The following is a 15,940-nucleotide window of genomic DNA, read 5'->3' as shown; positions in this document are numbered from 1 at the left end:
GGCACTTCAGGTTTGTATCCTCAGCAACACAAAGACTTGTTTAAACTTCTTTCTGTGCCACCTTTCATCACACAGTCAAGATTTTAGATACATAGAGCTTACACAGGGTAAGTGTCTGGGAGCATTGGGGAGAATCTCTCTTGTCAGCTGTGTTACTGTTGACACGAGGTAGGGAAGAGGAGGACATTGTCCTGCCACATTTGTTTTGACTCTGAGAAAGACTCAGCTTTTTTTTAAACTGGAGTGCAACAAGTTATATTGGCAACAGAGCAATCTGTTTCTGGCTTAAGAAAAAAAAAAACAACCTAGGAGAAATGAAAACACACTTGGTTTATGAGATAGGAGAAAAGAAAATAGCATATTGGTATTAGTATGGCTACAAGAACGGTTGTCAGTGCCCAGTCAGTGCAGTATTTCTTGGCTGGGAAGTACCTGATGATTCAGAGATGAGAGAAAATGTCCATAACTGGACAGACCTTTTGCTCTGGAGAAGAAATCTCCCTGATCCCCAGAAACAGGAAATATTGGGGGGTTTGTCTTGTTTTGTTACAAATGCTAATGATCATTGTATATTTTGCTTTTTTTTCTCTGAGTTATCTCTGCATATAAATTTCTGCAGGAGCAAGATCTAAGTAGTCTAACGTGACATGCTAGATAAGAGCTCTGCAAACAGTCCTGAGAGGTGTTTTGGGTGTTACTAGCCTCTTCAGAAAGTTGAGTTCTGGAAAGACAGAGCCCTGAAGGAGAAAAATTGTGAGTGCTGTGGGATATACTTTCCTTAAAAAGCCATTTTCTGGACCCAGATGAAGTGAGACCTGCTTATAGAGTCCTGCTAGGTGAATCTGATGGTTTTTTGCTACTACTAGAGCAAATAGCGATACAACAGGGGTGTGACCTGAATCTCGCCTTTCTTGCGCCTCACCAAGAGAATGGCAAATCTGGCAGCTAAAGCTTTGCAGATCTGTCAGAGGGCCATATCAAGGAAGAGCCATTCTTCAGGCTGTTGTTCCTTTGTCACTGGGAACAGTAGGATGAGACCAGCTTGAGAATTAAACTTTCACCTGGAGGGTGCCTGCCGGGCTTGCTCTGGAGGTGATGGAGAGAGCCTCGGATGGCACTGCTTGTCACTGCTCAGGGTAGGAGTGTCATATAAAAGACATCATAATATCTGTCTTTAAATAATTGTCGGTAGTGTCTTTCAACCTTTCTTGATTAGTGTAACACAGCATCTCTAACAGAAATATCTTCTTTCAAACTTCTGTACAGCAAATGAAACTGGACAGTTGCCATTACCTTCCTCAGACATCTTATAAATAGTTTGCAGACTTGCAGAAGTTCATGGACCAGAACGTGAAAATCACTTCTGGAGAGTTTTGGGGAAAATGATTTTCTGCAGAGTTCTGCAGAAGTGCCCTGGTCCTGCACCGTGCTTATTTGGGTGCAAGTATCTGTTTATTGTGCAGAAATTGACTCTAATGGAAGAGGTGTTTGGGGCCCCCTTAGACACTAATCAGAAACCTTTGGATTATATTTGTGTAGTGGTGTTTAATGTGGAATCACCTTTCCCTAAGCCTTGAAGCCTAGAGTGATTGCAGACCTGCCTTTTGGCACGCATGGGTTTTCTTCCCTCTGTGTTGGAATCAAGGAGAATTTTGCTGTGCAGTGAGAGTGGACAGCTTGCTAGTTTGTATCCTGGCCTTTTTTTCCATCCTCATTCAATGCAGATTAGAAAAAACAACTGTTGTTCCAGTGCTCGATCTATTGTAATCCTCCTGTGTGAGACGGGAGGAGCACTCTATATTCCCATCACATACCCTCTCACTACTCAAATAATGGGAGCACTGGGAAAGGGGAAACTCCTCCTCCTCTGATCCCAAGGGTCTTGGCAAACAAGAGGTTCTCCACAGCAGTTCAGTTTATGCTTAGCATACACCAAGTATCTCCTGTTTAAGGATAGACACCCACAGCTTGCCAGGGCTAAAAGTGTGGTGGCTTGTGTTAGCAACACAGGGAATCAGCAGAGCCATAAGTAAGTTTGGTTCTGGTTTGTTTTGTTTTTTTCATGAGCCACATGGGGGAAGCCTTTGTTATCTCCAGATTTTAGAAGTAAAAGCTTCAGCCTTTTCCTGCATAAAGGATCAGCTGTCTGCTTTGGAGCCAGATAAATAAAAGGCAGTTCTGCTCTGAAAAGAAAATACATGTTGCTCTGCAGGATATCTGCATTCTACATAAGTAGGTGTTGTGTAGGGTTTTTTTTAGAGGCAAGCTTGACACATTGAACTACAATCAGGAAGTCCAGCTGTGGTCTGTCTGTCCAATGCATAAGCAGTAGGAACCAGGATTCTGCTTTTTCACATCCTTATTTTCAAAATGGAGATGAAATGCATACAAAACTGAAAGTTACTCGTTCTGTTCCTTTTGTATAAACTGGAAACATCTCAGCATCTTCAGCTCCAGTGGGGCGCTCTCTGTCATTACAGCAGGCAGACTTGCTGGACACCGATCAGTGCAGGGAGCAGATCTGTTGCGTGGAAGTACCTTTTAGTTACATTTCTGCACAGAATTAAATTTCCAATGTGGCCAGGAGTCTACATGGTGCTTTACAGCGGGAGACACAGAGTTCCGCTTTACTTTTCGTTGCCTCTGTTATGTGTCGCTCTAATAGCGCCCTGGGGCGGTTAGGAGGAGGCACTTTGCCCCACCACACTCCTGCAGTCAGTATGTGGTCCCAGTTGGTGACAGGGCAGCACTGAAGACCTGAGTGATGCCTCTGCAGCTGTCAGCAGCCTGTCTGCCTGCCCACCTGGGGCTGGAAGGCTCTCACCTTTGGTGCTTTCCAGGTCTCTCCTTCCCCTTTCTAGGCCTCCCGTAGGCTTTTATTTTGTCTCCGATTCACTTTCTCTGCTATGAGAATGTGGGCTGAGGGCAGTTGAAGTCCCCCAACTTTTCATTCCTAGTCATGTGGTAGAAAGCAAGCAACCACCTCAGCACCTCCCTCCTTGCATTTGTAGTGTGTTGCTCAACACCCAAAAGAGCGTGAGGCTGGTCGTGGTTTGTAAGCCTTAAACAGATAGTTCCTGGAATGACGCAGGTTCACCAATACCATATTGACTCCTTAACCAGGAGCTGGTGTGTGTCGGTGTCCTCGTGGGATTCTGCGTCACTTAAAAAGCCAGGCTGTCAGGGTATGAGGGGCAGAAATTGTCTGCATCTTGTCTGCCCCTTGGTCAGGTGTGTGGCTGTGCTTTGTTCACTTACCTATGTGTTAGTGAAGCTGGAGTTTTCTTCTGACTGTATACGTGCAAAGCAAATATTGACTCGTGGGACTAATGGCATTTGCAGCTCCGGGATATGCCTTTGCCTGACCTGAGGGAGAGACCGATGGGGGAAGGGAAGGCAAAGGGCTTCCTGCTGGGAGCTCCCCTTGTGCATGTCATTGGGCAAGTCAGGATTTTAATTAGGAAAACAAAGCTTTCCAGGTGTGAGAGGACAGAAATTAACTGCCTGATTCAGTGCAGGGTCTGATTTTTGACTGATTTCTGAGAGAGGAGTCGTCAGTCTAAATGTTACACTGGATGCAATCCACATGGGATTTTAAAAGCTGAGCTGGAAAGAGGCTTCTAGAACTACACCTAAGTGCATGGCCTCCGGATGAGTACTGTGGCTCTGCAATCGCTTTTCTCTCTTCCAAAACCGTCTTTTTTTTAATAAAGGAAGAGAATAGAGAGCAGTGGAAACCAGCTGTGACAGTCCAGAGGTGGCAGTGGGATTTACTGCATGCAGTGTTGCTTCATGTTCAAATTAAGCATAATAGAAAGCAGAGTTTTCACCCATGCTAGCTTACTGTCAGGGGAAGTGTTGTATATGCTGTTCCTATGACAGTGGATGAAAACCATTCTAGAAAGAATTGCTATGCTTGTTCTGGTCCTTCTGATGATGTTCACTGATGGCTCCTGCATAGTTACTAGTCGTAACGTTTTCAGCATACAAAAATACTGCTTTGTAAAATGTTCATCTTCTGCACAGTCTGTTGCGTTTTTTCTTTTCTTGTTGCTAAAATCAGCAGGGGAAGAAGTTTCTGTCCCAAAATAAAGATCCTACTGAAGGGCTCCTGACTGCGTCATTTCATGCCGAGTGCATCCAGGTGCTGCCACAGCAGGCTTAAGTGGAGATCACGTGGCAAAAGAGGCCAAGCAAGTAAAACACAGGCAGCAGGAGATTGTTATCTGGTGTTTGCAAGAAGCCAGGTAATTGAAATTGCTCTTATCACAGCTGTGTGGAAGAGCAAGTGTGTCCAGAGGAGGCTTGATATTGCCAAGTGGAAGTAAATTTGCAGGTCTCCTTTGCAAACATCAATTTCTAAAGGACACCTACGCTGGAAAATAAACTGCTTGGATATAATCCTGCACGGTGTGTATTTGCAACTCCAACAAAGGTGTTGCAGCTGGAGTGCTTCAAATAGCTGTACCTGATGCTGACTCTGTACTTCCCTTGCAGCATACTTTTTCAGGTACATACACTGTTGTTATAGCTGTCTTCTAGCAGGCTGGAATCAATGGTGGTGTGATTTGTTTTAGAGTCTGAACTCAGAAAGTAAAGCTGTAAATAACGGGTACCATTTGTATTTTAACAAAAAAGACGTTTCTTTCAAAATGTGAAGACTATCTGTTACGTGGCCAAAATTGCTTCATATAGGAAACTTAAATTGCCTTTAAACATGGGAGAGAGGCTGCTTAATGCATGGGTGAAAACTGGTTTTAATTTTAGAGTTCTGAGGATTTGGGAGTTGCCATTAATATTTGTTGGATCTGATGTCTTTTTCCCTTTGTATCCCTTACTGTTGCTTGTTTTCAAAACTGTGTACTATGCAAGTAACACCTAAGTTAGCTGTAGCAATTTCATGCATGCAATTTCACAGGCTTCATGGGAGCCCCTTTTGTTACTTGCTGTCTCCTGGGTGGGAAAGTTTGAGAGTTGCTTTAGGTTTATATCCCTCAGTCAAAGGAAAGAGCCTACTGTATCGGTCCCATATGCCAGGTATCCTCCTCCTCCTGGCTTGCACTGGGTGGTGCCTGGCTGTGCCAGGGAACCTTCCTCCTGGTTCCTGTGATGCTTTACTGGAGGCAGAGTGGGAGCGGGGAGAAAGCAGGGTGATGAAGAGCTACAGGGCCGGTGTCCTAGGCACCTTCTCTCGGAGACACCTGGTTCTGTGGGCAGTCCTCAGCGCACCACCTCCTTGTGCCGCAGCAGGAGCCTTCTCTTGGTGTGATTCACACTCCCCACCCTGCCCTTCCGCACACCCCAGTGCCAGCAGCAAGGTGAGCCTCCTGTGCTCTCTCTGGGCCTGGTCCCAGATGGGTGCTTGCAGGAAGGTTTCTATAGGAACCAGAGGCAGGAAAAACCTGCCCACCAAGTTCAGTGCTCTAATGTCAGGGACAGGAGGGCAGGCAGCAGGCGGGGGAGTGATCTCCAGCAAGGCAGAGGCCAGCGTGCGATGACGTGGACGAGGGAGGGTGTTCCCCTCTGCTTCACTTGTCCTGGGACGAGGAGGGACTTTCGGCCTCAGCAGTCTTCTGCCCTGCTTCCTGCTTCCCGAGCACCGCTGTTAATTCCCTTGTTATGAGGAGTTTTTTCATCTACGTGCCTAACGCACTGGCCTGGCTCCTCCGTAGCGTATTGGTTCAGCAGTGATTGTGCACGCGATGAAGGTTAATAATGACTGAGGGTGATCCTTACACACATGCTTGAGGCACTGAGCCTGAATTCAGAGCACAGGTAACGAGAAGCATGGCAGAAGTACCACATGGCTGAAACAGTGACTGCATTCCTAATAAACGTAATTGGAAGCAGGGCTAACTGGGCTGAAAGAGGGCAGGGGAGAAGGACGTATTGTAGGCTCAGGAACAGAGCAGCTGTGGTAGCAGGGCAGTGATAAGCCTGAAAAAAAGCATCAGAATACATTCACAGTGATGTTGAAAGGGGAATAAGTATTGTCAGCAGATTTACCGGCTTGGTGTGCATGCTGTGTGCGTTCCCATGTAAAATGAGTGTGCAGGTGCTCATTTTGTAATTCTTGTTATGTCTTCAGCTACTGAGGGAAAAGTTGGTGCTCAGAGAACAAGAGGGGCTAGAGTGATGGGAAGGATAGAAGAGCATTTACAGAACTCATGGGTAAGCGACTGGTCATTGTGTGGACAACGTTACTTCTCAGAAACAAAAGCTGAACTTTTTCTTGTTTGGTTTGGTTTTTTAATTATTTTTGCCCTGAGAGTTGGTGTCAGAAGATCAGAGTGTCTGTTCACGCATGCCAGCCTTTCTCATGCAAAGAACTGTGTAAATTTGGGGGGAAGAAGCCTTATCATTTGTGTTCTCAGACACGGGTGCTTTTTATGCCTTTGCAGTGTTTTACAGCTGCTTATCTTGGAGTGCTGTAGCAAGCCACTTTCAGGCTGCGAGTGCTCGCTGGAAAGCTCACTGAGATGCAAAGGCAGGAGTGGCAATGTCACTTTGTACTACTGAGCACTATAAACAACTCAGGACCTGGTGGATGAATCCCTGGGGTTCCCTCTTTTAGTGGTTTGCAGTCATAAGTAGCTTTACTGGGAAGGGGAAGCTGGAAAACCCATCCCAGATGTGCAAATGTTAGTTTCTCCCAGGTTCTTTCCCAAGTAAGTATTAGTGACTGATATATCCCAGCACTGGCTTTATCTGCTTGGTAGAGGTGGCTCTTGCTGTCTCCCACATACAGAATTATAAGGTTGATCTTAAAGTCCAAAATCTCTCTCTCTGAACGCTGAACTATTCCATTGTTGTCCTGGAAAACCCCTACAAAAATCTGCTGTGAACTGGTACCAGGAAAGTAAGGAAGGGAGCTATGCGGGCTGTTTTATCATCTGAGCTCTGTCACCTGATTTAGTTTAGAGGAGCCTGGCTCATTGCAGAGGTACTTGATAGCATGTTGTCCACATCCTAGCCCAGTTCATCACAGAAAATCCTTGTCAGAAGCTTTCCCAGCTCCCTTCAGGGATCTGTATTCCAGAGCCTAATACACTTTGCTCCTGTGGTTTGTGATGCTACTCCTAAAATTTCTTTCAGGCTTATTGCATCTAATGATACCCCCTTAAACCCTTTTCACCATTCCAGTCCCTTCTCCATGGGCAGTGTATTCACAGAATGATGATGTATGGTGTGGTTTTTTAGTATTCATAATTAAATACAGGACTCACAATATATGATGGAAAAGGTGATGGAAGTTAACTTGGTTTTTGACATTCTTTCAATCAGCAGTGCTGTTACTGTCACAAGGAATTTGGTAAATGACAGTGTGCTCTTTCTAGCTGATGGGTAGGTATGAAACCAAGACGAAATTCCAGTCTCTGGAATTTAATTTTCCTGTGGGGGAACTTAAATACTAAGGGATTTAATTTTCCTGTGGGGAAGTTGTGCATGAGGGGTCTGTCTGTCCCCCACCATGTTCTTAGATGCTAATTGAATTTGGTCATCACCGATTTTTTTTTTTTTCCCTTTTATAACAGGATAGTGACCTCTGACCTCTGAGAACAGCATTTCTGGACCAGCTGACAGCCTCTGCTACTCAGCCTTACCTAGCGCAATGTCAGGTGAGCAGACAGAAATGGACACAGTACCTTCTTGTTTGGTTGCTTGTTCTTTCTTCAGCTGCAACTTAGTAAAAGTAAGTTACTGGTTCCAAGAGCCATTCTTTACATTAACATACTGTCTAGTCAAATTGGGGGAGAGGAAACGGCCCCACTCTTTGTGACCCAGCTGCCTTTTCACTCAGGAAAAGGAACTTAGTTCCTTCTTTTGCCCTGCGCTGAAGCCTGCAGAAGCTGCTTCAGCCGTTGAACACAAAGGAAGAAAGAGGTTGAAATGTAGTCTGCCTTCTTCATTTTTCTTAAGATTTGCTTGGTTCTGTTCTCCTCCCAAGATTTGGCCCAAAGTGGGTGGCTCACTTATGATCTGAGAGGTTTTTGCTGTAGAATTGTAGCTCTAGGGCAGGCAGAAGGCTGAAGAATTACTGGAGTTCAACTGTGGGCTACGGAACTTTACTAACACTAGGTCTTCTTATAGTGGCTAACTTTCCTACCCCATATTTTTGTCTAAACCTTCCTTCCTGGTCCACATGGTTATTTCAGGGCATATAACCCTGAGAGAGTATACTTCAAAGCCAAGTAAACATTCTTCTTGGTGATGTGCACAGTGGAAGACCTGGGACATGCTTATCTGCTTCAGTTGCAAAACCTGATGTCTGCTTTTATTCCAAGGGAAGAAGCTATTCAGTGGGACACTACCTGAGACTGGAAAGGTGCTAATCTTGAACACAAAAGACCAAGGTGATAGGCATACTTTCATTGCTGCAGCTCTCTATACATGGTCTGGCAATATCCCAGCCCTTCTGGAGCAAAGGGAGCAGCTGAGCATCTTGCTGACGGCTCTGATTTCCCATTTTGGTGCCTGGGTGACAAAGTTTCAGGGAACTCTTGAGTGCTGCTGGTGCTGGGGTCAGTGCCTCAGTAGCAGGCATTTACTTCTCCATAACATTTTTTTTTTTTTTAATGGTTCCCCTGGCTTGGCACTGATTGCACAGCTTTTCTAAGCAGAAGAGAGATCACATGATGCCATGGAACTATTTCTTTTCCCTAAAAGTCTCTTTCTTAGAGGGAACTCCATTTGGCCTTTGCTTCTTTTGCTCAGTAATAAGGGACAAAACCATCTGAAATTACTTGCTTCCTTGGTGAAGTGGGAGCTGTCTTAATGTCTAGAGTAGCAGTAGTGACAAACTGCTGAGTGAGTCCTACCCTTGCTGGAACAGTCTGTACTGAGTGTGCATCTTCCAAGGGAGTCCTCCCAGGTTTTCACTGCTGTATGTTCATCTTTTTCTGTTTAGGCCATCACACTCCCTCTGCTGGGGGTCCCTTCTCAGCACTCACTCCCAGCATTTGGCCTCAGGAGATCTTGGCAAGATACACACAGGTATGGTGTGGGACAGGGAGGGGATGTTCTCTGGCTCTGCACAGAAGTAGAGGGACCCTGGTGATTTCTGGTGGTCTCTGAAAGCTGCAGGGAAAAGGAGGGAGAGGTGCACTTTTCCTCCGGTGGTTCAGTTGTGGGCGCTTGTTTGCTACTTAAACTTCATGTGTTTTTGCGGCTGCATCCTGGCTCTTGCAAGAGTATCTTGCAGAGCATAAAGAAACTTGTATGAATTATTGCCCTGCTGTTTTGCAACTATTGCTCCACTGTAAAAATGTTGACACCCTCAGGGAAGCCTCTATCACCATCAAGCTACTCTGGATGGCTTCTGCATGGCAGGATATGCTAGCCTCAAGACTTGCCACCAGGTGGGCAGAGCAGGGAGGAAGGAAGCAGCCAGGAATTTCATAACTTACCCACAGTGTTTGTTGAAAGCAGCTGAGCCCAATGAAGCAGATTAAAGCTTATTGTGGAGCTATGCTAGAGGCACGCCTCTTGGGTGCTGCCTGGGTGCAATGCTTGTGAGAGACCCCATGGGAGGAGCAGGTGGGCTTGCAGGAAAGGGGAGTTATCTGTAGGTTTTCACTCCTTAAAAAAGCCTGAGTGTAACCTCCAGTGTGTATCCTCCAATGCCAACCATGAGCACAGATGAGGAAAGTTGAGATTTGGGTCATGGACCTTAATTTCCTTTGGCCTATAATTTGGGCTTGCTTCACAGTTTTGCCTGCTGTCTTTCAGAGAAAATCTGAAAGCAACAGGCAGGAGATGAAGCAGTGCAGGGAGCTAAATTTGCAGTGTGTGTGCAGAGGTAACAGAGGACTGCTGTGTATTAGAGATGCAGATGGTAGAGACTACTTCAGCTGGTGTGTGTGGATTTCTCAGTCCATGAGGAGGGCTGTGTACCCCTCCAGGTGAGAAGTTCTGATCTTGATATGATGCTATGCTCAAGCCCTGCTGGAAAAATCTGTGCAGGTGTGAAGGCAGGGCTTCACAACTTCCATGGAGAAGTCAAAATGGGAATGGCATGCAACACCTCCCCACCTGGGAATTGTGGTGGGAGGCATTGAAAATAAAATGGCAAGCTGCTCAGAGGGCACAGTGCGGACAGTGGTGGGATGGGGTAATATCCACATGTCTTTGTTCAGTTGTTCAGTGCTAAACTGGTGAAAGTGTCTGTTCTTCTCCCTCACATCTCCCAGAAAGAAGAATCCATTGAGCAGCCAGAGTTCCACTATGATGAATTTGGTTTCCGAATTGGTAAGGAAGGTAAAGCCAGTCCCATCCCTCCCCCTTCCATTGTGTCCTGTGTCCAGCCCTTCCCATGCTTCCGAGTATAGCAGGGTGATTTTGCAACCATTCTGTGCTAGGTCTCATCTAAACCACCTGTCGTCATCATTCTCTATCCTACCATTGTAATCAAGTGCATTAGATGTGCTGGCCTTATGGCAGTCTAGAGCATAGACTGTGCAGCAGAGTCATTTCCATCCCCTTATGTTTGTGCCATGGGTAAGAGAGAAAAGTTAAGAGGAAGTTACCATTTCCATTAGCAGCTGCATGCTGGGGAAGGGCAACTTTCCCAGTTCACAGTGGGGTCTATGTCGTGTTCAGTAGCACTGTAAACACTGATAACAGGCGTAGTGAAACGTGCTGTCTGTTGAAAAACTCATGGCCAAGGTGAGTGGCAGCAGTATGTGTTCTACCCATCTCACCAGCTTGGCAAATTGTAGGGGCAGAACCCGCATCTTAGTTTTTCTGCAAGATATAGAGGCAGGCGAACAATACAAGGAGGTGTGGAGAGTTATTGCAGCTGCGCATTGAACTACAACAACTGGCTGCCTTTGCAAGGAGAGAAAGGAGTGGGAGACAGAGGAATTGCTTTATGTGCTCTGAGAGGGTGTTTCCAGGGCTCAGGCCGTACAGTGCAAGGGCAGAAGTTGTTTGCATGTGTGTCCTGAGGCACCTTGAGTCGTAAGGGATCCTCTTTGAAGCAATGACCTGGAGATGAGGACAGGACACAGCAATTTTCTTCAGCCAGAACATTTAATAGACTTGTGCATTATAAAATCAGCAGAAAGATTTGGACTGCGTTGTTGGGATGTGTTATTTGATGAAGGACAGAGTGCCTTATGTCAAACCCGTACTTGTGCTAAAGTACCTATTTTAGAAAGCCAGCCTCAGGTTAAGGTGCTCTCTCATTGTGAATTTGGATATGTCCCTATTAAAGCTGCTTTTTGGTGATTAAATACCCCCGAAGTTAACATTTTGCACCTCATTACTTGCATGAGCATATAGCTTCTGCTTGCCACCTCTGAGGCTTTCTATGCTTTCGTCAGCCTGATTTACAGATCCTTATGAAACCCAGCAGGATGACTGCTGCCAGGGACTTGTTTAATTCCAGCCACACTCTGCTCTAAATCATGAGTGAGTAGAGACTAGAAACCTGCTGACAGCTTCTTAGTTCTCAAGGCCCCAGTGCCTTTTGCTTATGACCATAAAATTTGCTGGGAGAAGACAGTTAGAAACCAAGCTTTGCCTTTCTATGCTCTGGCTGGAAGACGTGAACGTTTTTAATGTGCTTTCTTCAGACGGCCTTCCTTGCCCTGTGTTTGTTCCTTCTCCTGTTCCCCCTCTCACTTATCTCCATTTCATTCTCCTCCCCTTGCTGAGACAGATGGTGCTGAGCCAAACTCCAGCAAGCTTCTGGGGGTCCCACTGACTGAGGAGCCACAGCAGAGGCTCAAGTGGCAGGCTCATCTGGAATTCACGCACAACCATGACGTGGGCGACCTCACCTGGGACAAAATTGAGGTCACCCTACCGCATTCAGACAAGCTGCGCTCCCTGGTGCTAGCCGGCATCCCACACAGCATGAGGCCACAGGTGAGAGTGTTGCGTGTTCTGGGCAGGCTCTCCCCCCTGGATTCAGAGAGAGTGGAGCAAGACTACATTCTCCTGGTTGAGAGGGTGCCAGATTATGGCTTTCTGTGGCTGTCTTAGTGACTCTTCCTATGTCTGTTCACCCTGTCCCCCCAGCTGTGGATGCGCCTGTCGGGGGCCTTGCAGAAGAAGAGGAATTCAGAGATGTCATATCGGGATATTGTGAAAAACAGCTCTAATGATGAAACCATTGCTGCCAAACAGGTAGGAGACACTGTCTAGTGCTGACTGGGTACAGGGGAGTGGGGAGAAGGGCAAGATTTGCTGCATGAGAAGGAAGGGGTGTCTGCCTAACACCTGCAGCAGGGACACTTGAGAGGACACGTGTGGTTGAATCCTGCTAAAACTTAATCCTCTTGGGCATATTTCTCCTTTGTTTTGTTGGAATAGTAACTGTGCAGCTCCCCTCCTTCCTAGGACAGCAGGGAAAGGGTTGGACCTATGCTGCCTGCAGGCTAGAAAACAGTGCTGCAGTTGCATCTCGGCAAACATCCTGATAATCACTGAGGGAAGTGAAGGGTGAAAGGCTGATGGATGCACCTCTGTTGAGGTAGTGGCAGCTGCTTCCAGGGACTGTCTTTGTTCCCTCAAATACAAAGTCTCTGAACAGCAACAAGACTGTTACAGGGTGTTTTCCCTCTTCCTCTGACCTCTCCTTTTGTGGGAGGAGGCAAAGGCCATGGCAAAAGAAACTGAGCTCTGCACATGTTCACCTCTCACTAAGAAGCTAGGCTCAAAATAGTTGGAAGGTGGAACAACACTGCCTAAGTGAGATCTGTGGGCTGTTCATCTCCAGGTGCCCTGTCACAGATATGGCCAGGTTGTTGGTTTCTTTCTGGGATAGGTTTGTTGGGAAGCCTTGCTTGAAATCCAAGCAGATGAAATTCCCAACCAGTATGCCTAATATTCTCAGTGGTGAAGCTAGGGGCTGAGTTTAGGCAAGTTTTTCTTGGGAGACACCAAGTTGCTGTCTGCACTGGCATTTTGCCATGTATCGGTGAAGGCTGTTAAACTGATCCTAAGTGCTTGGACAGGGCCATCTTCTTTGGTGCATAAGGACTTATGCATGAGTGTGGGGAAGCAGAGTTCCCTGAGGCAAGAGGCCATGGGGAAGTGCAGAGAGCAGAAGCCAATTGTTCAGATGAACTAGCTGACCCTGTCCTTGCTTATGGCTATCTCACAGATTGAAAAGGACTTGCTCCGCACAATGCCCAGCAACGCCTGCTTCTCCAACATGAACAGTATCGGGGTGCCACGGCTACGCAGGATACTACGGGGACTTGCCTGGCTCTACCCAGAGATTGGATATTGCCAAGGCACTGGCATGGTAACCTGCTTTTAGAGTATCTTTATGATAGGGATTCTTTTGTCTGTGGTGGCTATGCTGGCGAGAGTGTTTTGAGGCAGTGCTGCCAGACATTATGGCCTCCAGGTGAGCTGAAGGGAAATTCCTTCCACATGGAATGTTTTTCCGAGGGAAGGGAGAGCAGAGTAGCACCACGTGTCCAAAGATGTGGAAGAATTCAGTCCATCTGTTGGGGAGGGACAGGCATTACACTGAGGAGAAATCACTTCAGTGGGAGACTGCAGGAGAGCTGCTGCAGAGGAGGGAACATGTTGGTCACCTAGATACTGGTCCATCTCTCCATGTGAGGAAGTGGGGAAAGAGTTCTGCTCCTCTTAGGACATGCAGTTCTTCCTTCAAAATCCTAGGTGGCTGCCTCTCTGCTGCTTTTCTTGGAGGAGGAAGATGCCTTCTGGATGATGTGCGCTATCATCGAGGAACTGGTTCCTGCCTCCTACTTCAGCACCACCCTGATGGGCGTGCAGACTGACCAGCGTGTCCTGCGACAGCTCATCGTGCAGTACTTGCCCCGCCTGGACAAGCTGCTCCAGGAGCACGACATTGGTAAAAGTGTGCCCTAGAAACCATAGTTTTTCTTGCCAGGGTGACAGACAAAAATTATTGTTCGTGTTTCACAAAGGGGGAGCAGCAGGGCTAGGAGAAAACCTCCTGTACCTGGAGGCAGTGCGTGGTCATCTTTGAGCTGGGAGGAGAGCACTCAGAAGAGTCCATCTTCACTGGTTGGCTGACTTCCCTTGTCATGTTTCTTTTTGTGTCTTTATTTGCAGAGCTCTCCTTGATCACCTTGCACTGGTTCCTCACTTCTTTTGCTAGTGTTGTCCACATCAAGCTGCTGCTGCGTATTTGGGACCTCTTCTTCTACCAGGGCTCTCTGGTGCTGTTCCAGCTCACTTTGGGCATGCTCAGTATGAAGGTAATTCCCACCTCCTCTTTCTCCTTTATAGTACTTCGGTGTTTAATTCTGAGTTTTAGGGGCAAGAAGGTATTGTATCCACTTCCTGGGTGTGTTTTGGGAATGTGCTCTGGAAGACAACTTCCTGCCTTCCTCAGAACTGGGCACTGTGAAGAACTTCCAAGGCACTTCACAGGATTCAGGGATTACTGCTTCCCCTGCCTACCTCATTTGTTCCCTCATAATTAAACCGCTTCAGCTGCCTCCCTCTATTCAGTCTAAATCCCAACCTGAGGTTCCATCTTACCTAAATCAAGATACTTCTTGATTTTGCACCATCCCTGAGCAGAGATACAAAGCTGAGGTTGTGGTCATCTGCGAAGCTTTTGATGGCACTGTTGAATGCTCCAAGAGATTCGCATTGTCCTGACTACATTTGATTTGGCTGGCTTATATTTAATCACATGATCTTTCCCTTTTTATGCAAAAAATAATTTTGTGGTTCTGCTTGCTGTGTGAAGGGCAAGGGTGAGCCTGTTGGGAGTAAGGGGAAGGTGGAGCGCAGTTTGACATGGTAGGCGGTCTATAGTGTGTGAGACTAAGCAGCTTCCATTCCCTTGGCCCCAGCAAGATCCCTGCTGTGCCCAGTCCTGGCAGTGGGTGCAGAATAGCTTCTCTTTTGTCTTTCCTTGCTGATTTGACTTAATTTCAATGATGGATGCTGTGATTCAAAAACATGCCAGCTAGAATTTTCGGGGCAGATCTCAGTGAAGTAGAGTAGTAAAAGATGCTGTTCCCCTCCCATAGGTAGCTTGGACTCTTCCTGCTGAAGTTTTTATGGAATTACCTAGTTGTACCTGCATTGTCTCTGGCCCAGGCTGTACACTGAATGTAAAATTGCATGTAGCAGCCCCAAGAGCATAGCTGTCATGCTCACTGTTCTGTGTGGCAAAATGACTGCATTGTTGCAGGAGGATGAGCTAATCCACTCCGAGAACTCTGCCTCAATCTTCAACACGCTCTCGGACATCCCAAGTCAGATTGAAGATGCAGATGTGTTGCTGCGGGAGGCTATGCGCGTGGCTGGCTCGCTGACAGATGTGGCGGTGGAGACCCAGCGTCGGAAACACTTGGCCTACCTCATTGCTGACCAAGGGCAGCTGCTCAACTCCAGCACCACTGTCAACAATTTATCCAAAGTGAGTGCATAAAGTCCCATCTGCCTGTGCTGCTCCGTTTTTACTATTCCCTTATGTTTTCCCTCCCAATTGCTCTTTGTGAGCAAGAGGTTCTCCTGTCTGAGGATTTTGGCTCCAAGACGACTGTGTCATCCAGTGGAGAAAAGGTATTGGGACATGAGGGGGAGGTCTGTGCTAATTAAATGCTGCCAGATCTGTCCTGGTTGATAAATCCCCAGGTGAAAGGGATATTAACACTGATTGTAATTATTACTAATGAGAGTTATGACAGAAAGTGATGCATTTTATTAATGGAAACTAAAAGAAACAACATGATTTTGGCAGAATTTGCTTGGAGCGTGCGTAGTAGGAACTGGAGTTAATCCATTAGTAAGAAACTGATACACTAAAATAACTCTGGAAGGTAGAGTCAGAAAACAGCAGCAGCCTTGGAGAAGCTGAATAAAAAATGCACCTGGGTTTAATCTTGGACTAGGTCTGCAGTTGCAGATGTAGTAGCTCCTGTTTGTCAAGTCTGTGTGAAAGATATATTCTCGATGCTCGTCTGTGTGCTAA

General features: G+C 46.6%; 1 protein-coding gene across 5 annotated transcripts in view; it reads left to right on the top strand.

Annotated features, from left to right (window-relative positions):
• Nucleotides 1-15,940, top strand: part of SGSM3 (small G protein signaling modulator 3) — a 30,887-nt gene that overhangs the window by 2,734 nt on the left and 12,213 nt on the right. For 3 of the 5 annotated variants that reach the window (XM_059817361.1, XM_059817360.1, XM_059817359.1), the window contains exons 1-7: nt 10,200-10,257; nt 11,725-11,871; nt 12,025-12,132; nt 13,112-13,255; nt 13,642-13,837; nt 14,062-14,207; nt 15,158-15,385. In XM_059817361.1, the coding sequence (XP_059673344.1) occupies nt 10,225-10,257; nt 11,725-11,871; nt 12,025-12,132; nt 13,112-13,255; nt 13,642-13,837; nt 14,062-14,207; nt 15,158-15,385 (1,002 nt within the window). In that variant the 5' untranslated portion in view covers nt 10,200-10,224. Of the gene's footprint in view, nt 1-7,535; nt 7,620-8,908; nt 8,995-10,190; nt 10,258-11,662; nt 11,872-12,024; nt 12,133-13,111; nt 13,256-13,641; nt 13,838-14,061; nt 14,208-15,157; nt 15,386-15,940 lie in introns of those variants that run through there. The other 2 variants (XM_059817357.1, XM_059817356.1) reach the window with 2 other exon arrangements.

Source organism: Gavia stellata, chromosome 4, assembly GCF_030936135.1.
Source record: "Gavia stellata isolate bGavSte3 chromosome 4, bGavSte3.hap2, whole genome shotgun sequence".
In the NCBI taxonomy this organism is placed as follows: Eukaryota; Metazoa; Chordata; class Aves; order Gaviiformes; family Gaviidae; genus Gavia; species Gavia stellata.
The sequence above is the reverse complement of the archived record's forward strand: the minus strand, read 5'-3'. Positions and strand labels throughout refer to the sequence as shown.